Below are 24,415 nucleotides of genomic sequence, written 5' to 3' on the forward strand. Positions count from 1 at the left end.
CTACTAAAATGTAGTCTCTACAATTGAAGCCATGTTTGGTAAAATAAAATGTTTGCCTTAATTAAAGACATATATATATACTTATGACACATGGTGATAACTAGTAAACTTGTGTTGTTTATGCGTGAGCTTTAGCTTAATAAGAAGGGTGGGGTTTTAATGAATGATGGGCAGCTAGACTAAGGTATGCCCTTTGAAATTACTTACCTCTCACTTCTAATAATTAACATAATAAAAAGGAACCATTAGTAGACCACATCTGATCAATTTTTCTCCATTACGATTGTGTTAGCAATAAATACACTTGGCAAGATGCAGGAAGAAAGGGTTGTTAAGTAGAGACAGAGATCAAAATAAGCCATGAATCTTACCATTAGTCCATAAAATTTCAATTTATTGTGTTTCTTGAAAACTTAATTAGAAACTAACCTTTGTTTGATTCCTCAAAAGGGAGAGAGCATGGAGTTACTAGTACCCATGGGAAAGCTAGTGAGATAAAGATATAACAAAGTAGACTTGGAGTACTTGCTATTTTTATAAACAAAAGATTTGTCACATGAGGCCTTTACATAGAAATCATATCTCTTAAAAAATAGCTCCTAGCTTCACTCGTTATTCCCAACACTCGATAGCATAGTAATCAATTACGAAGTTTAATCCAACGAGTCTATTATCATGTACTCTCAAACCATTGACTATCCCTCAAGATTGAAATCATAAGTTATATGTCTTCTTTTCACCGATGATGCCACAAATGTTTAACTTGACCATCTTTAAATCTACTCACTCAAGAAGATGGTATTTCTTTATCCCAATACATTATATAGCTTTACCACATACATCCTTTATAAAATAGCTCCTAGCTTCACCCATCGTTCCCCTTTTCTACACACCACTCGTAACATAGTAATCAATTACGAAGTTTAATCCACGTCTATTATCATGTACCCTCAAACCATTAACTACCCCTCAAAATTGAAATCATAAGTTCTATGTCTTCTTTTCACTTGACCATCTTCAAATCTACTCACTTAAAAAGATGGACTTTCTTTATCTCAAAATGTTATCTTTACCACACACATCCTTTATACTTCTTGTTGGGCATAGCACTTAATATACCTATTGGCTTAACACAAAATATGGTGGCTCACATGTGCTACACACCATCGCCTACCTTAACACCAAATTTGCTATGGTTGCTTTTATTTTAGGGAAAAATCTTTGGTAACACACATGTATGTGATTGTGATCATGGTGCAAAGCAAAAGAAAATGAATGTAAAATGGCATAAGTTACTCAGTTATTTACAAACAACATTGCCACCACCATCAATTATGAAGTAAACAATACCATATCCAAGTTTCTTAAGAATTCACAATCTCTTCTCATAAAGTCTATGAAAGAGCTTGCATCTATCATGGCTCTTGTCAATGCCTAGGAGGAGGAGTACAAATTGACACTTGACACCGAGCAGCTCCTCATTGAGAATATCTACAAGGAACTTTGCCAGCCCACACCTTACCACAAACACATTCATGGTATTTCCAACAGATATGGACACCTTCTTATATGTGGCCTCCCACAGTCACCTCGAGGCCCTAACCCCATGGGACCATCTCATCCAAGCTAATCTCTACAAAATTGATTCTCTTAGTTCTCACAATTCTCTTCCCTTATCTCATGGTTATCACCATACGCACGTACCCACCATTGATCTCTTTTTCCTCTCTTTCTCACAACAATCCCACTAGCTCTACTTTCACCCAATTGTACATAATCTCTTTGGGTGGTGCATCATCCAATAATATTCTTATAGCCTCCACAACACAGAGATCCAAGTGGACATGGCTACATAAGATAGACTTAACTTTGCTATTGACCCCCAAAGCATAAAGAAAGCCTTACTTGGCTTAATAGAGCTAGTTGGCTCTATTAAGCCTTACTTGGCTTAATAGTGCTAGTTGGCTCATCACCCCTAACATCTATGAGTACCTTAAGGGGCATAGGAGTAGCCAACTCCACCCCATGGGCATCACTATCCTCTTTAACATGATTCATGTCCATTGTCCATTTCCTCTACACATGAAGAACTTTGGTCATTCCACCATTGAAGATATCTATATCGCCCACCTTACTAAGCTTTCTAAAGTAGACATCCATATCGCTCAATAATACTTTAATGTCATTGCCTACAGTGAAAAGGACAACAACAAAGATGGCAACCAAGTGCATAACCCCTCTCACCTAGAAGCTCGAGTTCCTCTTACAAGTGGTGATGCACCACTTGAACCACCATCCTAGCCGCCAAAAGATTCTTCTCAAACTCCTCTCACCTAGAAGCTCGAGTTCCTCTTCCAAGTGGTGATGCACCACTTGAACCACCGTCCTAGACACCAAAAGATTCTTCCCAAACTCCTCCTAGGTGACATGCACCATACTACGGTATTTTTTTTGAGTTTCCAATAGACAGTACTTACACACCTCCACTTTTTTGTTCTTCTCTTTTCGATTTCTAATAGATTGTACTTACAAGCCTCTAATCTTTTGTTCTTCTTCTCTTTTACCACCATCAATTTCTAAGCCTACTAACCATAAGAGGTCGCATCCTTTGACGTCTAGTTTAAGGGATTGCTTAAATAGATCTCATAACTATTAAATGAGTTTTAAATCTCAACAAACCCACAAATCATGGAGGATAAAGAGCTAAATCCACCACCAATGCCATAAATCATGCCAATTTGTAAAGGGCATCTCTTGCACATTGTGGAGCATAAGCTCCACAACAACCATGTTCCATATGTCTACACACCTAGCCAATAACACCATGAAGAGACTCTACACAAGATGGAAAAGAGAGCATCTACTATTCTTCACACATAAAGGCTGCATCCACTAAGTTATAAAACACTATTATCGTATGGGGCATTTATCACCTTATAAAAGGATTTGCAATTATAAGCTAAGGTGATTGTAAGACCTTTAAAGAAAAGAGTTTCTAAAAGTCATAAATAAATTGAATTGCACCGTAACTGACGGCGACCGTCAAATAAAAAAGGACCGTCAAGTTTAACCGGAGCTACTTAACCTCAGGCTGGGTTAAACGCAGGGGTAGCCACTGGTCAGGGTTCTTCTTTCATCGGCTTCGTCTGTGTTGTGTATATATTCTTTTCTTGCTGCTTAGAAGAAGACGGTGGCTCCAGCGAACTCCGCCCCCTCCAGATCGCCATACTACAGGTACAACACTCCCTTCTTTCCGCTACGGTTTCTGTGCGTTTCTTTTAGAATTTATGCTAGGGTTTTTGTTAGGGTTTCTATTCAGAATATCCTTCTTACACGAACAGAGCAAGGGAGACCGTCTAGGGCGTTGTGGCAATAGGAGAGAGGGAGCGCTTTTTCGAAGCTTGCAATGGATGGATATGGCGGTGACGGACGGTAATTGCAGACTTCTCGCAAGACATGTTCAGGCTGGCAATCCGCAGCACTCTGGTCTTGTTTTCCTTCTCTCCGGCCAAGCTTCTAGAGGTGCCAGTGCCCCAACACCCGATAAGCTAGGGTACAGGGAACCTCGTGGCATGCGTCTCTCTCTGTTGGCGGAGGAGCCGAGCACTTAGTTAGGCTCATGGCTCCGGTTCGGAAGAAAGGGGGTAAGAGTACTGCCGCCGCAGCATCCAGGCATGTTTGGAACATCGGTGATCTTGTGCTGGCCAAAGTGAAAGGCCATCCATGGTGGCCTGCCCGGGTAAGCTAATTTCTCTCTACATCATTTCTTTGTGATATCCACGTGGAAGGGTCATTTATATTATGTATACCTGAATTGTTTTTACATCCTTTTATATTTGGAGCAATGTTGCCAAATTGAAATTCGCCCGTAACCTGCTTGTTAGTTTGGTTTCTGAGAATACTTACCAGAGATCCGTTAGGGCCTTTTCTGCTTTCCAATCTGGCAGGATGGTGTTGTCTAGGTTTTTTGAACTACTTGCCTTTGGAACCACTTTTGATTTCATTTTTCTGTGAGGAGAGAGGATGATTTGTGATCTTCTCACAGTCTTGAAATAATGGATAGGATTGTCTGCCTTGCAGGTGAGTGAACCAGAAGAGTTTGGTTTTTCCAAGGACCGGCGGAAAGTGTTTGTTCACTTTTTTGGGACACAGCAGATGTAAGTGATTATTTAATCATTTGCCTTGTTTAGCAGATGAATGCCATCTAATTGCATCCACTGGTAGACAACGTTTTGCTTCTGGATATATAACTAGCCACTATGTTCCCTTCTAGCTAGTGACTGGGTTTGTAGACAGATTACTAGGCAGTGTGTGTTGCGTAGAGGTAAACTTTTGTATATTGTAGCTCCCTTATGGTTGGTGTCACTGACTAGGTCCAATTCATAGCTCATGACAAGGAAATATACCAGTCCGGTCCACTATGTTCAACTTGTCATTTCTCTCTTTACACTCTACATTATGGCACAGGTTTCTAATTTCTATTTTATTATGGCAGAGGATTTGTTCAACCAGCAGATGTGAAAGCTTTTACATCAGATACTAAGAAAAATCTACTTGCAAAAACTCAAGTCAAAAGCACGATCACAGATTTTAGTCGAGCAGTGAAAGAAATTTGTGAAGCAGACAAAGGGTCAACTGATTGTAATGGTGATGACTCTCAAGCAATAATAAAGGAAGTGCTAGACACAACAAATGATGAGGTGGCTGAGTTTGAAGCTATAGACAAGAGCAAGGAAAAGGCTGGTGGTGCATCAGTGTTCACTGAATGCAAACAAGATGATGTGTTGAAAGGTTCAATGACAGAGTTACAGGAATGTCAGACTGGAAGTCACAGTGGCATTTTCAGTAATGGTTCTGAAGTAAGGCATTATATTGAGAAGCCAAAGGGAACTCAGAGCGGTGTTACTGATGAGCCCAATAAAAAGCGGAGGAAAATCGTAGTGTGTGTTGAAGATTCTGACATGAAAGGTTCTGCTGCTGCAAATGCCAAGAGTGCACTTTCTCCAAGAAGATTGATTTCAAAACCTGCTGGAACCCCCGAGGCCTCTCAGCCTCATAGTCTACCCTCCCACAAGGATGATGATGCAGATCATATGGCAAGAGAGCAGACTCTAGAAGAAGAGGCCGGTATATTTCTTGACCAGCATAAGGCAGGTGATCTGATAAGTAATGTGAATCGGTCAGCTGAATGCCTGTTGGACGTGGGAGTAAGGAACAAGGACAGCGCTTTGTTACACGAAAACAGGAGTCGTGTTCTTTACGGCAAACAAATGCAGGGTTCTTCTGTCAGTGCGGATGATGTTAGTCTCAAAGACTTGGCACATGAAGCAAGTCGTCGCCTTTCTGTAAACAAGCAGATGTCTGGAAGTCATGACTCACCCAAACACTTTGCTGTACATGGAAAAGTAGGGACTGGAACACTTCTAGAAACTGATGATGTTCAACAGGAACCTGATGAATCACTTCAGCAGACTCTACTTCCTAAGAAGAAACGTAGAGCTTCCAGGAAGCCTGAGAGAGAAAACAACAGCTTCTCTCATATAGAATCAGACAAGCAGTTGCATGCAGCAAGTTCACCTATCCAACAACAGGAGGCACAGGCTAAATCGATTGTTGCGGAATACCAGCGGAGGAAGAGGGCTCCAACATTCATGCAGAATCGAGCAGAGCCAGATTCTCAGGTGTGTGGTTTTTATCTGAATTTACTTGACTGATTGTTAGGTGTACTTTCCATTTATTTTGTTTCAAAGGCTGATCTGCTTGTAGCGGATCTATTTTCTGTCCTCTTATTTTTCTGCCATTGTAAAGATGGCCGGCAATAACATCAAGCACAACAGTGCTGGTGTAAAGGAGGAGAAAGTACGTGCGGTCCTGAATTCAGATGCATGTGATCAAATTAAAGACGTGTCTTCAGTCAATCCAGCCCACGATCAGCATGGGCTTCTAAAAGCATGGGATTCGAAGGATCTAATATCAAGGGAACCCAAGCATGCAGTTATCGATGACAAAGATCTCCTCTTTGCCAAGAAGGGTAAAGCCCCTTTGGAAAGTGATTCTTCTGCTGGATTTGAGAGGAAAGCTGAAGTGGCTATTGAAAACCAGCTGAAAAAGGTAATGTCTACTGAGGAACTTGTTTTGGATGGTCGGAATGGCAATATGGCAGGTGGGATTTCTGCAATTCATGCGAAGCTGGTTACCAAGTGCAGATTTACAGCTGAAAGAGATCCTAGTCTGCCACCAAAAGCTGATAAATATCGCATAAGAAGCAGCATTGCTGATGGAGAGGCTGCTCTTCCACCATCAAAGCGCAGGCAGCGTGCACTTGAAGCAATGACTGCATGTGCAGCTGAAGCTGCAGCAGTGGTTGAGCTTGGAAGTAGCACCAAGCTGGAGCAACAGCATGATATGTCAGCTCATACACCGTCTATCCATCAAGTTGGAAGAGTTGCCAAGATTAAAAGTGAGAATACAAGACTTCCAGCTGACTTTAGCCCTCAAAATGCTTCAACCAAAAGTCACGACTTTGATTCAGCCACACAGGCTTTGCGTCCAGGTTATCAAAAAGTCAATGCGTTACAATCAGGGGAGGGAATAGAGAATGTTGCAGATAGCACGTCCTCAGTTCAACACAGGATTGCAGGTTCTGAGTTAAAATCTAACACCAGTGCAGGTGGACTGAATCATAGAAAGGATAATGACATGCCTGCATTATCGCCAAAGAAAGTGGAAAGTGGGAAGTCTAAGCAATTAAAATTTGGAACTCAAGTTAAGGTACCAGATGCTTCAAGAGTTAGTACAGAGAAGCTAGACAACAAACCCAAGCTTAAGCCCAAAAATGCCTCTGGTCCTGATGTAAATGTTGAGAAGATTGTACATGAAGCTGTGGGAAAGCATCAGGAGCAGCATGCCAAACAGGTGGTGCTGAATCATCCTAGAGTTGCTGGTTTGCCAAGGATGCCATCAGATACAAAACCATCTATGAAAGAGCTGATTAGGGGCAACAACACAAGTGCGAGAGCTCGACTTGAGACTTTGGGAGCTTCCAAGGTGCAAGTTGAGTCCAGTGCTAACAAAGTGAGGGCAGCGTAAGTGCTACATTGGGCATTATTCTATTTTGAGGTAGAAATGGGCCTAGCACTAATTTTTCTCGCCTTAAAGTTTTTGATCTTACGTTTACTTGTGCTGATTTTGTGTAGTGTTGAAGCTGCTAAAGAGGCCCAACAAAAGGCCAAAGAGGCTCTACAGAAGCGGCTAGCAGCATCTTCATTCACATTTTTAAAGGTCCCAGAGGTGGATAAGTTTTCAACTGATCTCATATCTAGTCCATCCCCTGGTGGAAGCTCGTTGCTAAATTCACCTGCTCATGTTCTGACTACTACTGGCCCAGCCCAAGATTCTCTCGAGATGTCACACACACCCGGAGGTATTTCAGCAACTGTTTTGGAAACTCCTGGAAGTTCAGGGGAAGATGCAAGGGTTACCCCTGGTCAGAATTTAAGTTCAAGGGAGGCGATCCTTGCTGGAGATACAGAAGCATCAGTTGCTAGAGATACTTTTGAAGGAATGCTAGAGACATTATCACGGACTAAAGAGAGCATTGCACGAGCTACTCGGCATGCTCTTGACTGTGCAAAATTCGGAATTGCTGACCAGGTATCATTCGATGGTGTTTTGAAGTTCTTTCTTTTTACTGCAAAAGCTGTTCATTTGTATGGTTATTTCAGTTGACCGGATGTATGTTAGAGTGTATTTAGAGTTCGTTTTTAGTATATACTCTCTGGAAGCGTAGGCTCTTAGGATGACTGTTTGCTATGTTTCTAGTACATGGAAGGTGGCCTAGTATTTTGTTGATCTTACCTCCAGGCTCTTTTATCCAGCAACATTATCTTAATCCACTCTTGCTTGATGCTCAATTTCTTATATATGTATATATATGACGGGCACGTGCCTTACATATACGCGTAGTTGGTTGGGAAGATAAGGGAAATCCCCAAGAGGATGCAAAAGCTCTTGCAACAAAAATTGGAGCCACTGATGTACCCATTGCTGGATCATGGCGAGTAGGTAGAGATGAAACCAGGGCGAAGATATTAATCATCAAGTTTGGTGACTTGGAGAAGAAGAAGGCCTTCCTCTTCAAAAGGATGGCCCTTAAGGGGGGAAATATTTATTTGGATGAGGACCTTACACTGGCACAGTTAGCACACTGGAAGGAACACATGCCGCGTGTGCTTGAGGCAAGGAAAGAGGGAAAATGGGCGGTATACAGAGATGGCCAAGTCATCATTACGGAGAGGAGGCCTGGCTGCCTGACGGTGCGCGGCCTTTGAGACCTTGCGATTCATGGTGTGGAATTGCAATGGAGCCCTTAGAACAGATGCATGATACTTTGAGGATACTTTCAGAGACAGTGATATTGCTATGTATACGGAGACCCATCAGTGCACAAACAAGTGCGGGGTTATAGATGGGAATCTGTGTTCGGCCCTGAGCCACACACAATGGGAGGTACCATAGGATCTGGAGGAGTGGCAGTACTTTTCAAGGAGGAGCTTCGTGACAAAATAATGTGGTACATAGAGATGCAGATGTGAGGTACATGTGGGTCCGAGTATGCAGAGAGGGGCTTTGCGAGCTATATGTGGCGGTATGCTACTTTTTCCCAGCCCACTCTAGGTTTGCGCCATCAGGAGAGTCGCCCTATACGCTACTATATGATGATATCATGAGGTTTGCCAACATGGACGCACAGGCACAGAGCAGACAGAGCTGTACGATACTCAGGAGGCTATGTATACCGGGAGATCATAGCAGAGGATGTAGGGTTGCAGAGATCAGCACAGGATGAGATGGAGATTACAAATTATGGCAGGCATTTTCTCACACTCGGGAGTGCACATGGGTTGGTCATATACAATGGCCTATCAAGATGGTAGGGATCAGATGCTCTCACACTCTGGAACTCTAAAGGGGGAGCGAGCACAGTGGACTACTTAATGGGATCTCCTTCATTGATACTTGATGTGCGGGGTTTCACGATTTCTAGTCGACCCATTGGCGTAGCAGTCGATCATGCATACCTGAGTTTCACACTAGTAGGTAGATTTCCGAGAGAGAGCTAGCCACTCATCCACCTAGGTACCCGAGATATCAGTTTACATGTGAGACAGCTTGGGTTTACCGAGATGCAATATCTGATGGCTTGTTTGCTTTAGACCCGCATAGCCCTCTGAACGTGATTACGAGAGGATTGGCAGGTGTTCTACATGCATCTGCCTCATGCATTTCCCCGTAGCACTGTCCCACAGAATAGTTGGTATGATGATGAGTGTCGTGAGACACGGGCACAACTATAGCATGAGATTGCCATTGGGACTCATACACATAGACAAGCCAGGATGATCTTTCGGCGCCTTGTGCAGAGGAAGAAACGAGCCTACCTGGCTAAGTTAGAGGAGGAAATATACCAACTCTTCTTGGGGAAGGACAACAAGAGGGCATGGAAGATGTTTCAAGAGAGATAGCCTGATACTCCGATTACTGCACCTGAGGCATGGCATGCTTATGCCAGAGAGCTATATGATGCACCATGATAGCCCCCCACCCCCCTCCATTGGAAGCTAGACCGGCTAGCAGCACCTTTTTTACTATGTGGATGGTGCTAGATGTGATAGGCAGGTTACAGAATGGAAAGACAAAGGATCATGATGGGTTAGTTGGAGAGCACTTCTCATATGCGCACGATACTTTGGCTCCGTTGATTGTACATGTGTTTAATCTTGCCATTTGTTGGACAGAGCATATCATTGTACCACTCTTTAAGAGTGGGGACCCCATGGTACCAGGCAACTACAGGACGATCATGATTGGTCATTACTTGGCCAAACTATATGGCTCTATATTGGAGTCGGAGCTGAGCCGCTGGGCAGAGAGGCATGGTCATCAAGCACAGGGACATGCCGGCTTTAGGAGAGGATTTACTACCTTGGATCACATACTGACACTTCGGGCACTTATTGAAGAGGGCAGGGCACAGAAGAGAAGGATATACTGTTGCTTTGTGGACTTCTACAAAGCTTTTGATATCGTACCATGTGCCAAGCTTATGCATAGATTGCATGACATTGAGGTACCTAAGGATATGCAGTGAGGGATATATGGTTTGTATGAGTCTGTGTGACAGGCAGAGTCCGAGCTCCAGGCAGACTATCCGATATGGTGACTAGCACGATAGGGGTGAAGCAGGGATGCCCGCTATCACCCACCCTCTTTGGACAGTACATTGATGTGGTCTCCGATTATGTAGACAGATTGGGAGGCCCAGGGGCATGCCTGGCAGGGGTATTGATACCCATCTTGCTATATGCTAATGAAATTGTTCTAATCTCAGATTCTCCGAAGGGATTACAGAGACATCTGGATGCATTACAGGCATTCTGTGAGGATAGAGATCCGAGAGTGAGCCTTGGGAAAACCAAGGTTATGGTGTTTAACACCACACAGGCATGGGTGACAAGATTAGAGCCTCAGTTCACTTCCGTGTCTTTGGGAGTGACGCGTATGTACATATTCCGAAGAAGCAGAGGGGGAAGCTTGACTCCAAGTCCCGCAAGCTGGTATTTGTGGGATATAACTCTCTTTCCAAGGGATACAGGTTGTATGATCCAGATAGGAACGAGATTGTTGTCAGCCGGGATGTGGTCTTTGACGAGCATGTTCCAGCATCCACTGTCGAGGAGCCGCCACTTCTTGGAGATCCAGAGGAGTCTGATGATGATTCCTAGTCTATCATTCCAGTTGATCCATCGTAGTTATCACAGGAGGTTGAGCCCGCAGCTGGAGTAGAGCCCCCGCGACCACAGGAGGCTCCACGACCTGTTCGAGTACCTAGGTGGTTGTTAGACACCCTTCGGGAGTCAGGTGTCACGGAGCTACCCTCCGAGTGGACCACAGAGGACGGCCCTCGAAGATCACATCGAGTCCGAGATAAAAGCAACACAGCGGAGCTTCTTCAGGTGAACTATGCTTTGATGTCTCGTATCATGCGGGATAAAGAGGCCACTTCCGTAAAGGAAGCCCTTTCACAGGATACTTGGAGGAAAGCCATGCAGGTGGAACTTGATGCCATCGAGAAGAACCACACTTGGGAGTTGGTATTGAGGCTGTCGAAGCGGTCTGTCATTGGTGTCAAATGGGTCTTTAAGACCAAATACGCGTCTGATGGGTCGGTGGACAAACACAAAGCCAGGCTTGTGGCTAAAGGTTATGCTCAGCGGCCAGGCATCGACTACGAGGATACCTTTGCACCGACAGCGCGAATGTCCACGATTCGGACCGTTCTTGCCCTTGCTTCTTCTCAGAGGTGGCCCGTGTATCAAATGGATGTAAAATCTGCGTTCCTTAATGGTGACCTGTAGGAGGAGGTGTACGTTGAGCAGCCTCCAGGCTTTATTATTCCAGGATCGGAAGGGATGGTTTACAGGCTACGTAAGGCCTTGTATGGTCTTAAGCAGGCTCCCAGGGCTTCGAATCAGAAGATTGATTCCTTCTTTAGCCGGACTGGATTTAAGAGATCAGTTGTTGCAGATCCGAACCTTTATCTCTTTTGGGAACGCGGCATGGTCACACTTATCATCCTTTATGTGGATGATCTCATTCTCACCGGCGGTCATGTGGAGCACATTGGAGTGACGAAGGCTGCCTTGTCAAAGGAGTTTGAGATGACCGACTTAGGCTTACTCCATTTCTTTTTGGGATTGGAGATCTGGCAGACCCAGAGGGGGTTTTTCGTCTCTCAGCAGCGATATGTTCATGAGTTGCTTGAGGCCTTCGGGATGGAGAACTGCAAGCCTATTACTTCGTCGATGGACCCGAACACAAAGTTAACCGTTACTGATCCTTGTGAGCCAGTTGATGCCTCGCAGTACAGGAAGTTGGTTGGTTCATTGATCTGGTTGCTGAACACCAGATTGGACTTGAGCTTCTCCGTGGGGCTGTTGAGCTCTTTTATGCAGACGCCATTGAAGTCTCATTGGGACGCAGGATTGCGGATCTTGCGGTATCTGCAGAGTACGAAGGATCTGGGACTCTTTTACACACGAGGGAATGGAGTCAGGCTCCAAGGTTGGAGTGACTCAGATTGTGAGGAGATCCAGACACGAGGAGATCTACTTCAGGATACAGTTTCAGGAGCAGTTTCTTGGAGCAGCAAGAGGCAGCCAACTATTGCTCTTTCTTCGACAGAGGCAGAGTATCGGGCTGCTTGTGGTACTGCTTGTGAGGTTGTATGGCTGCGGAGGCTGCTAGGCGAGATTGGGTTTCCACAGAGGGAGCCCACAGTCATCTAGTGCGATAACTAGAGTTGTATAGCTATTGCTCGGAACCCGGTTTTCCATGCCCGGACCAAGCATATAGAGATACAGTATCACTTTGTACGTGAGAAGATCTTGGCTGGTGACATCTTGCTACTTTATTGTTCAACGGAGGACAATGCGGCGGACCTCTTCACGAAGTCTCTACCTCAGGCTACGCTCAGGCGGCACTCCAGCTCCCTTGGGTTGGTTTCACAGCTAGGAGCTGAGAGGGGGTGTTAGAAGTCATCTCCTGTCTATATTTATACACCAGGGCCTCTGTTGTGGGTGTGCCCGCCCTGTATAAGGTGTTTTATCATTTTTCTTCACTCCCCGTATTTTTCCCTATTTTTTTCCATTTTTTCTAGTGGTGGGGAGGGTTGCCAGAGGGTGGCAGGAGCACTCCAGAGCTGGCCGACTGTCCCAACAGCAGTCTTGTGGCTGGCCGACTGCACACAGGTGATGCGTGGGCTTCAGCTGCTGGCCGACTGCACACAGATGAGTCGTGGGCATTTTTCTGCTGGCCGACTGCAGTTATGCAGTCGTGGGCACTTTTTATGCTGGCCGACTGCTCTCCCAGGGGCATATATATAGGCCCCTTGCCCCCACCACTTATTCATTCAGTTTTCTCGGGATCTTGTGTATAGAGAAGAGTTTACACACCTATCTCTCTGTGTTTCTTGTGCTGTTTATTTTCTGCAGTCTACTTGCTCTTGTCTACCCAAGTTTGGTTATCATTTCCGCTGCATATTCTGACATAAAAACCATTACTCACGGGGTGTCCATGTAATAAAATGTTCACCCTTTAAAAATGAATGTGAAAGCCTAGGTGCCCAACTTATAACGAGTCCACTCATTATTAAGATGATTCAAACACCTTAAAATGCCCATCTTTTGGCCACTGTTCACACATGAATCCTTTCACAAGGCTTCGAGGCTTGCCATGAGTGATTCATGCACGACCAATTCCACTTGCGTGATTTACATCGTGTTCTAGGCACAATATCCATGAGTCGGGCACTTCATACTTGTATTGGATAATCTCCCTTCCCAAAAGCTTGTACGCAATATCCACGGGGCTTATGTCATAACTTGTGACATGGAGAGCTTGTTTCTCTTCTTTGTGTGGAATACAACTTTGTACTCCAATTCCTCTCACATAGTCATGAACTGCAATCGTGTGAGAGGACCCTCTTAAGGCAATCCTTCTCTACAAACAAGGCCCAAGAGAAATTAGTGATTTTGGCAACATAAGTAAGTGTGTCATATATGATATCATATAAGGTCAATTATCATTTATAAAAGAGTAGAGAAACATTGGGCTTACTAGGTTTGGAGTACCAATGTCTTAGTTCTCCCACGGTCCACCAAGTGATAGACTAAACTGAGTCTCTCCCATCATCAAGGCAATGGGTCTTTCAAACATATTACTCCCATTTTGGAAAAAAACAAAAGCTCATCTTCTAGTGTCCTCAACAAGTTTGTTGATGCAAGTTTGCTATCCCTCTTGTAGCTCCTCATCAAGGAGTTGTTTCTTCTTCCTGCAAAGAGCATGTGAAGTGTGAGCAATTGCGTAAATTGACCCTTCCCCACTAATATGAAACTTTTATGAAACTTATTGCATATGTAGGAAACACATTTTTAGAAACGCCTAGTAACTTGTGGTGTCTTGATGTGGTGGGTGATGCCTTTATGTGCCTTCTATCCAGTTTGCATTTGTCGATGGGAAGTTTCCTCTCCTTTTATTCTCCTTTCCTTGTGGAAAATAATCGACTTTGGTTGTATCTTCTTGCACTTCCACCTCTAGTGGACCTTTAGTAATAGGTTTAGTGTCGGCTTTGGACCTTGATATTTTCTCAAAAGAAGGCAGTGTCAATCTTTCAAGGCTAAGTACGATGTCACCTATTATGATTGATTCCGGCCTCTGGTAGAAACCAAAGTGCGGTAGACTAGCAGTCACCCTTCCACTTGTAGTCCAAATATAAAAACAAATTTAATTGGAGCTAGAGTGCCCCAAATCTAAAATGAGAACGACACCTGTTGGCCCCAAAGCTTGGCGCCCCTTTCGGTATTTCTTTATTCAAATTCAAAAAGATGTAAAGCTGAGTACAACAAAACCAGCCAGGAGAATACACCTGTATGTCCAATTTGGCAGCCCACAAGACCTCTTAGCACAGAGGATTCACACACAGATCTGTGTCCCACAAAAGCAACACTCTGTGTTTCCCTTTGATCAGCCAAGACCATTCAGCAGGGCAGCCTTGAGCACACATCTGGCATATCCCATGTACATGGTTCCACAATTCAGCACAAACATACATCCACTGTCCAAACTCTGTTTCCACCCTTTCAATCTGCCATACCCCTCCTCTCACAAAGGGCCAGATAGCACAACTCTACAACAGACATAAGCCAATGGAAAGAAAGATAGATGGACAAGTTCAGAGCTTACCAAATCAGCACGTGGTTCTGCACTCGTGAGGCCAATTGTACCAGTGTGTACATGCCAGAGACTGTCTTTACTTTTCCTCCTTGCAACCACTTGACTTTTTCACCAACTAAGCTCTGAGAAAGCTTTGCCTGCAGCTGGAGATGCACTGCTCCCTACTGTTCAGGTCTGAACAGATCTGCAACCAGCTGTACCTGTCCGTACAGGCCAGCAGAACCCTACTGTACCTGTCCGTACAGTCTCTACAGGCGTCTGTACTGTACTGGTCAGTACCAAACAGCAGCCGCCTGCTGTCTGTATCTGTCAACGCAGCCTGCACATGTCCTGTCCAGCGTCGCTGCACCTGTCTTGTTCGTACAACTGTACCAGTAGTCGTACAGCTGCCACGTGGACTGTACCTGCAGCTGTACCTGCCTGCGCTGCCTGAAACTGCTACTGTCAGCTGCCTGACCGGCGCCGCCTGTACCTGCAGCAGTCACAAGCTCTGTACGGCCTGCAGCCCTTGGGTCTGTACGGCCAGAACTGTACGGCCTGTTTGATAGAGCAGTTCTGTATGCAGCCAAACACCTACAGCAGCCCACGTATGCAGTCGACCAGCCTTCTCCTCTTCTCCACGCTTGCAAACTTGCACGGCTCCCCAAAAAGCTAGAGAGAGAGAAATGAGAGAGGCGTGTAACTCCACAAGTGGAGTGGCCTCTCTCCAAAATTGTCCTAGGGCCCCAACTTTAATATTTATTAAAGTTCCCTAGGGGCCACTTAGGCCTAGGGGCAACCCATGAATAAAACATTAAAATATTAATGTTCTTGTTCCCCCCTTCACACCCGGAGATGTCCACACGTCATTCTCTCTATCCGGGCACCCCAAATGTGAATCATTTAATATTTTTGCTCAGTAACCACCATGCCCACACTTGTGCTGTTCCATTTTCACAGGGTCATGACAATGATCATTTTGGATCTGTCAAAACTATGGATGTCACGAGTTGTGAAGTATTCACTTTGGGCAAAGGTTCATTTATAAGTTGGAATAGAAGCAACTGGTTTCTAAGTTGGAACGTGGAGGAGGAAGAAGTCTGATCCTAAGTTGGATCCAAAGGAACTTGCCCCTAAGTTTGAAGAGGAGTGACATGCCCCTAAGTTGGGACAAGTCACAAGAGGATCCCCAAGTTGGATTGCAAGGATTTTTAAGCGTGGAAATGAAATGAAGCCTTTTAATTTGTTATTATTCTATTGTGTGTGTTAACCTTAGTTTTGTAGGTACTAAGGTTATAGTGAAAAAAAAGCCTAAAAATCAATGATTTGGCAAAAGTGTGGAAGAAATCACATGAGAAAAAGCGATTTGCAAAAGCTTGGGATAAAACACAGGAGGGAAAACATGTGGAAGCATGGATATATTGTAACATGCAGAAGCTCTGGGAGTTTTCTTTCAGCCCTAAACACTATTGAGAACATGCTGATGCAAAGACGCAGACAGAAGGGAGAGTAGAGAGAGAGAGATATGTTGGAAAATTCAGTATATTCTTATGGTACAAAAAGGTACCTATATCTATAGCCATAGGCTGCCTTACATAAAAGGTGCAATACACCAAAATCTGTCCTAAACTAGGACCCATTCCCTAGTGGAATGAATGGTTAACACAATGAGCATCTGCGCCTATTTATAGGCCTTTGGACACTTGGATTGCAGCAGTCGGCCCAAAAGGGGTCGACATATTAGTATTTGGGCATGGCTCAAAAAGTCAATAAAAGCCAGACACCTACGTTTTATGAGGTATTTTTTATAATCTGGACTCTAAAGATGATAAGTTTGGTCATTTATAGAGTGATCGGCTATAGAAAGCACAAATTTGGATATTTTTATGAGGGAAGGCCACTTTTAGCTAAGGGAAAAGCTAGCACATGCTGTAAATAGAGGAGGTCGACTCTATGAAAAGGGGGAGAAGGGATGCGCAAAAAGGGATAGGGAGGAGAGGACAGCTGTGCGACTCTCTGGTTTTATTGGCCGTACAGGACCTTCATCTACAGATGACACCTTCTCCTTGTTTTCTCTCTCTACCGGCAGTCATACAGGGGCCTGCTTGGATAATGCTTGAATGCCTTTGCTTAATGCCAAGAATGCTCTGCTAAATGTTTATGAATGCCTAGAATGCCATGTCACTTGGACATCTACTAGGTGTGCACGCGACACCTTTTGAGTCATCTCTATGGCTGTCTAGATTAGGTTTGGGGCATGTCTATGGCTGCTAGAAACATGTTGCCTTTTTGTACTATATGAATATACGGAAAAATACATCTCTCTCTCTCTCTCTCTCTCTCTCTCTCTCTCTCTCTCTTCTTTGTGTTTTACATCAAGATGTTCCTATGAAAGGTGTTTAGTACTAAAAGAAGACACATAGCTTCTGCGCATGTATTGGCTCTCTATTAGTGTGTCCGATTCTATGATTGGTCATATACAAGATGAAACGACACCTAAAGATAGGTGGGTCACCTTGGTTAAGTTGTATAGCACAAGTACTAATGGTATAGCAAGATGCTGTTAAAGTAAGAGTTGCATAAATTCAAAGGAATAAGCCATATATTAATGATTACTCATTGAATATTAAAGGGCTTGCAAATGCTCTTGCCTTTATTGGAGCACCCGTTGGTGTCAATCACTTTGAATGGGCTTGGAAAAGGCTATGATCAGTTTTAGACATCTATCCGAACTCAGAAAAATTTTCCAAACTTTCAAGATCTTATAGCTCTTTTGATGAGTGAGGAGATGAATGTTGGGAATAAATCATCCTCCACTAATATGCAGGAGCATGTCTTCTACACAGACACAGAGGTAGATCTTCATCTGGAGGTTGAGGTGAAGGCCGATATGGAAACAGGAATCATGGACAACAACATTAGGATTCCAACTCGCAAACATGTGAAAGAGGCTACTCTAGAGGCAAGAGGAGACAGAGGCTGAGGTGGATTGCAGACATTGATATTTGGCATAAATGCATTGGACATGTCAATATTCAGCTATTGATGAATGTGCTTGTCCAAAGTATTGTTACAGGTTTGCTAAAGTTTAAAGTGGATGGAATGCAGAGACATTGATGAATATGCATGTCTAAAGTAGAATATGCATGTCTAAAGTATTGTTATAGGTTTGCTAAAGTTCAAAGTGGATGGAATGCAGAGACTATGTGAAGTGTGTCAATTGGGCAAACATGCTAAGTATACATTTCCGCATGATAAGTATTAAATCAATGATCTTTGGATATGGTGCTTTTTGATGTTTGGGGACCAACATAGACAACATCAATTAGAGGATGCCATTATTATGTATCTTTCATTGATGACCATACTAGGAAAGTGTGGGTGTATTTTATGGAGTCTCATTATATTTGGGCTGAAGCAGTAGCAACTGCAGTTTATATCACGAACATGACGCCCACTGCAGCTTATATCATGTCATGAAGCCTAAATAAAAATTTAATGTCAGAAGACCAAATTTGGCAAGTGTTTGGGTGCATTGCTTATGTAAGTTGGATCCCAAGATAGAAAAATGTATATTAATTGGTTATTTCCTTGAGCATAAAATGTTATAGATGCTATAACAACCCTACTATGTGTGAGATGCGAGTGAGCAGGGATGTGTTTTATGAGATGAGTATTTGATATACACCGGTGAAGAGGTTGAAACAATGAATCAAATTAGTGCCATCACATGCTCTGAGTTGTTGCTCAGAAGCAGAAGAGTTTAGTCAACACCGAATTAGATTCCAAACCTAAACGAAAGTTTAGGTTTCTGAAGGCTTCCACGAATCAGAATCAAACTCAGACTTCGAGTCAACCCAATTCCAAGAAGACTCAAAGGACCGAGCAAAGCTTCTAGAACGTTTGGGAGGGCTGAAGCTGTATTTGTGGCCAAATGGGCCATTGGAAAGGGAGCTGCACTCAAGCACAGAAAAAGCAAAAGTCTAAGGGAGCTCATGTCATCGAGATTAAAGTTAACTCTAAGATTACTTCCATTCATATGCACATATATTTTGTAGAGATCTAGATTCGGACCGGATTATGCTGATATTGAATTAGTAGGTTTCTTAGGTAGATTTATTCTCTCGAGAAGATTCCGTTTGTATGCTCAAAGAGATTGCTAGCAACCTTACGAAAACTTTTGAAAGACTTGCAAGCTGAGGAGTGTTGGATTGTAAAATGTATATGGGGTATATTCTAGTGGTATGGGACGCTAAGATGTATCACATGTGCGGATTTATAGGGTTCTGTCGAGGCAAAGGTTTTAGCTTTTGATGGGATAGTTATCCAAAGCTCAGGATTGCTGGATGCCTAGTTCGTGGGTTGAGTGCACTAGCCTTGGACATGGCACTGGTTTGTCAAGGATATCATCTATGCGTAGAATTGGAAACCGATTCTTGGTGGTGAGCTTATGTAAAGCTCTATAATCCACATACATACGAAAAGATTCATCCTTATTTTGAACCAAGAGGACGGATGAACAATATGCATAAGAGCTTGGCTGAACCAAATCCTTCTCAAGAAGAACATTAGTTTCTTCAACATGATTCCGTACAAAAATCAAGTACGCAAAAACACCCTTTTGATAGAATGTGCAGCGGAAGAAGGGAAAGTGGAAACACAGGAGAGAGTGTGAGAGAGAAAGATGGAGAGGAAACACAGGTGAGAACCTGCTCTCAATATCATCACCAAAAGGAATACATGTCTCGAGCAAGAGGGGAGAACCTCGTAAGTGAGGGACTGCAGCTAGACAAGCTAGGCAAGCAATGCAAGCAGTGAAATATGAGGGAGGGGTGACCAGCCCCTCTGACTAACATGGTCAGCCCTAGAGGCTAAAATAGGACACCAGATAGGAAGCCAGCAAGTAGGGGATGATATCTAACACCCCCTCTCAGCACCGGATGTTGAGCAAACTCCAAGAAGCCAGAGACGCCGTCCTCGTTCAAACATGAAAGATTGCAAAAACAGGTACCAAGAAAGCTCCACAAGCAATCTCCTTAGCAACTCAGCTACAAAAGCAACAGAACAAGCTACCAGGTACACCGCTCCTCTGGCAGAAAACAATCATATAGGCTGCGACGTGCTGCTCCAAATACTGGTTTCAAACCCAAGTGTAAGAACACTCCCTGAAGTTGAATGTCGTGTATCCAGCCTAGAGAAGGTATGAAAAACCTCATAACCAACCAAGATCAGATCCTGTATATAATCAATCCTGGGAGAAGCAAATTGCTCCTCACTGGAACCCTCAAAAGAAATAGAGTCAGACTGCTCTAACTCTATACAAAGAGTAGCCAAATGCTGTACAAAAGCATCCTCTGAAAAGGTCGGCATCGCAAGATGTAAAGACTCTGTAGAAAAGATGGAGTCCATCTGCTCAAACTCAGTACCATAAGTTGCCCAATGCTGTACATAAGTACACACCACTGAGGTGCGCATCGCAAGATGAAAGGACTCCACATTCCCCTCTGAAAACTGATGTCGTCGGACTGGTACAAGCCCAACCCGATTCTGATCCAAATCCAAAAAACTTTGGAAGTACCACTGTGCCCCAGGCACACGGTTAGCAACCACAGATCCAAAGCATCCCACCGCGCCCAAAAAACCATCCTCCAAAACAACAAGCCAGCAGAATTGGTAGGGGGAGGGGCATCCTCAGAAGCATCACAAAGAGAGGCAGAGATAGACTCCTCACAATGAGGAAGGGAAGCAGGAATATAAACTGTAGTGGTAACAAAGTCCTCAAAAGCATCACAGATAGCTGAAGACTGGTCCAGAAGTAGAACCAGATCCCAAGAATCAGCAACAAATAAAGGATCCATGTGAAAAGATCACACCGCAAAAGTGCAAAACACCCTCCTTGTTATGCAAATACTGCAAAGAACACAAGCTCGGACAAAATAAACTCTGCTCAGGATCTTTGAAAAGATCACTGCTCTCCTCCAAATAACTGTAAACTCCTATCAAAGAAGAAAGTCTCCACAGATACAACACAGCTCCTGAAACTGATCCTCAAGTGAAGTAGCTGGAGAAAGGCCCCCTCTGAGTGTAGAAAACTCCTGTGGGAAGTAAAACGTAGCCAAAACCCTGCTATCCAGCAAAAATAGCACTCCACCGCCAACAGAAGGCAAGGAACATGTAGAAACCAGGAAACGGTGTAGGCCAGGAACAAAACACAGGTATAGATGCTCCAAAATCAGCAAAACGCTGACTGAAATCTGAAATTCAGAATCCTCCTCAAGTACCAAATTGCTCCCAAAGCCACAATCCAATCAAGAAACCCCCTCTGCAACAAGTGATCTGTGTCCACTGGAGAAGAAAACGCAGCCAAACAAGGGCTACAAACTTGAAAATTCAGGCCAACCAGTGTCCACACCTCCTATTAGGAAAAACGCTGAAGAGAAGGTACCTTCGGGTCCTACAGATGAAGCCCAAGTGAAGGTAGAGCTACCAGCAAAATCGGTTTAGAAAAACGCAGCAACCATGGCTGCAAATCTGAAAACGCAGAGGTATAAGGGGCTGAATATGGAAACGCTGAAACCTCATACCAAGAACCGCTGCAGAGAACAATCAGGGGGTACAAGATAACCAGAAAGGATAGGCAAAAGGGAGCCCAGAGAGCTCAAAGATCAGGGCTGGGAAAGCAAGCCCAAACAGACAAAAAACGCAGCCTGTTTGGGACTGTCCAGACCTGAAAAAAATGCCTTAGAACCCCTGGAAGGTGTCGTCAAGATGGGCAGATATGCTGTCCAGAAAAAACACCCCTGTTAGGCTGCCTACAAGCTGCAAACTGGCGCCCTGAAGAGAAGAAACTGCAGCCCACTGAAGTGGTGATGTGTAACTCGCGGCGGGTGCCCGGGGGACTAGGGCCTTTGACACACTTGTTGATACCATCAATGCATATTAAAACATTTAAACATGGCCACAGCCTTAACATATATATCCATCATCATCACTTTGCATGAAACATAAAGGCTGGACAAAACATCCACGTGTGACACCGCATAGAGGCCGGAATGGGCCGACCCCCCCCCTCCCTCCCCTTGGAGTATTTTATTACCCAAGGAGAATAATATCATGTACAAGCTTTGAGGGCCTTACTCTCCCCACGAGAGACGCCGGATTATCCATATACAAATGCCATAACACAGCCCAACACGAGGCTACCAAGCCGGAACATAGGCTGTAGAAATGCTGAGCCAACAACATAATCCATATACCTCCGTGTGGGTACTGATTCTTTCCCAAAAACCACGGGTCTTCATGCAATAGAGCTGGTAGAGCAAGTACAACTCTCCATTCAGTCGGTACAGTAGGTACAATGGCTGATACAGTTGGTACAGTACAGACTCCTTTCATACTGGGAAATGTCCAGGCTGGTGACATCGTCCCCAACTTCTTAAAAGTTGTCCGCAACTTTAAGCTTCAAGCCATATATTCAAGATATAATCATGTCCCATCAAGTGGGCGAGATGAGACAGTCTCAAAAATTCAATATATCTGAAGAATCCATGTCCCAAAGAAATGGGTGAGACTAAATAAGTCTCCATAATACCAATATCAAAATCATGTCCCAAAATAAATGGGCGAGAATTCCATGGAAGATATGCTAGACACAGGCACAAGAGCCAATTGTGTCTTAATCACCAATATCAATGAGATAATCATATGTCAATGAAAATCATCAACCAGGTGCTAAGACACTTAAATAAGTGCCATGCACAAGAAACTAGTGTCTCGCATAGAAACATGTGCTATGCACACAAACTGGTGCCATTCAGGAGCACAAACCATGGTGACAAAAAAGCTGGTTCTCCATAGTTCTGGCAATCCTTTCTCCCAATCCCAACAGTTCCCATGTTTTCCCATCTGTCATATGCTCCAAGTTGAGCTTTTTCTGAAGGTAGGCAACTTGGGCTTTATTGCGGATTTGATATAGAGGCAAGGACATACCATGCGCTCTTAGCGGAGGAACATGATCGAATGTGAGGAATAACTTGCCGTTTGCAGGAGAGGGCAATAAGTGCATGCACCTGTGCATCTTTGGCATCCCATCTAAGTTGTTCCGGTGTAGGAGAACCAGGTGCAGGCTGTACACTGCCACTAGAATCAGAGTCACTAGTTCCAACAACGGATCCAAAGGGCGTGCTGACAACAGATGTGGGCCCAGCAAGCCGGGTGTCAGCGCCCGATACATATACCCACAGATTCTTAGCCACGAGAACATGACACATCGTATATACCCACATGGGAGAGTTGGTTCCATCCAACTTGTCCTCAATGAACAGCATGCCGAACAATTCATTGGTGTTCCCGGACATGTTGCACAACAAAGGAATATACAGACTGAAGTGTATCTGGCACATGGATTACTTGCAAGGGAGTCAAGGTACTTCAAATGTCGGTAGAGGGATGTGCTTACCAAAAGCAGATTGCTGAATTGACAGGTGCGAAGTCGGATGGGGGGGCAGCAAGTCAGATTCAGCTGACCGGAAGCTGACATTGAATCAGCAGGTTGGATGCTGGCATGGCGTCAACGAGTCCAAAGATGACGTGGCGTCAGCAGCTCCGAAGTGGACATAATGTCAGTAGTTCGAAGTTGGTAGACGTGTAATCTGATTTGCTGAAAGTAAACCGCAGCCATAAAAGTAACCCTGGCCAATTGCGAAACTCGGAATGCGAAGCGCTGACTGCCGAAGATAGGAAATAGTAGACAAAAATGCAAACTTCTGAATGCAGAGCAAAGTGCTGAATGTTGAAGGTTGAGAGCCGCGCACTCAAAACGAAGAGCGAAGTGCTGAAAGCAGAAGAGTGAAAGCCAGACACTGAATGTGTTGTAGATTCGGTTTAACCTTGATGGATGTTATATAGAAGACTTCAAAGATAAGTGCAGGTTAGTTGCAAAGGGCAACAGAGTGGACATAATGTTTACATTGAATGTGAATATGCTTGAAGTGAGTGTTGCAATGTTTGTAAATGGTTCAAGAGTTATTGCAGATGCAGACATTTGGCATAAGAGAATTGGGCATGTAAATGTGCAAAGAATGAAGTCTATTCAGACTAAACAAATTGTGACAGAGTTGCCTAAGTTTAAAGTTGAAGGTATGCAGAAAGTTTGTGAAGCATGTCAATTTGGAAAGCAAACAAAACATGTATTTGCACATGATAGAAATGTGAGCAGGATTGTACTAGATGTTGTGCATTCAGATAGGTGTAGGCTCCTCTACTGAAATATCCATATCAGTCATGAGACGACGCAGCCAAACACACTCAACAGTAGTAGTGTAGGCGGCTCTGTACTCTGCCTCACAAGACGAAGTGGCCACTGTGGTTTGTTTCTTGCTTAGCCAAGAAATGCATGAAGAGCCAAGAAAGAAACAATTTCCACTAGTGGAATGTCTGGTATCAAAATCACCAGCCCAATGTGAATCACTGTAAGCGTATAACTGCATGTCACCCCCCTCAGGATAAAGCAATCCAAGAGACAAGGTACCCTGCAAATACCGGAATACACGCTTCACAGCTTGCCAATGTGACAATCGCGGGTTGTGCATGAATCTGCTCAACTGAGATACGGCATACTGAATATCTGGCCGTGTAGTACACA

At 44.1% G+C, this 24,415-nt stretch overlaps 1 protein-coding gene across 19 annotated transcripts in view; it reads left to right on the forward strand.

Moving 5' to 3' along the window:
- The first annotated feature begins 3,082 nt into the window (after nucleotides 1-3,082).
- LOC147638586 (ENHANCER OF AG-4 protein 2-like) overlaps nucleotides 3,083-24,415 on the forward strand; it is a 37,928-nt gene continuing 16,595 nt past the window's right edge. For all 19 annotated transcript variants that reach the window (XR_015265925.1, XR_015265931.1, XR_015265937.1 and 16 more), the window contains exons 1-6: nucleotides 3,083-3,234; nucleotides 3,342-3,739; nucleotides 4,081-4,157; nucleotides 4,496-5,681; nucleotides 5,809-7,085; nucleotides 7,197-7,653. Coding sequence is in view for 2 of the 19 variants with exons in the window: in XM_086798506.1 (XP_086654632.1) it covers nucleotides 3,620-3,739; nucleotides 4,081-4,157; nucleotides 4,496-5,681; nucleotides 5,809-7,085; nucleotides 7,197-7,653 (3,117 nt within the window). In the remaining 17 variants the exon portion in view is untranslated. The remainder of the gene's footprint in view (nucleotides 3,235-3,341; nucleotides 3,740-4,080; nucleotides 4,158-4,495; nucleotides 5,682-5,808; nucleotides 7,086-7,196; nucleotides 7,654-24,415) is intronic.

The sequence above is a fragment of the Cibotium barometz genome, chromosome 5 (assembly GCF_041138505.1).
Source record: "Cibotium barometz isolate CiBa-2024 chromosome 5, ASM4113850v1, whole genome shotgun sequence".
Taxonomy (NCBI): Eukaryota; Viridiplantae; Streptophyta; class Polypodiopsida; order Cyatheales; family Cibotiaceae; genus Cibotium; species Cibotium barometz.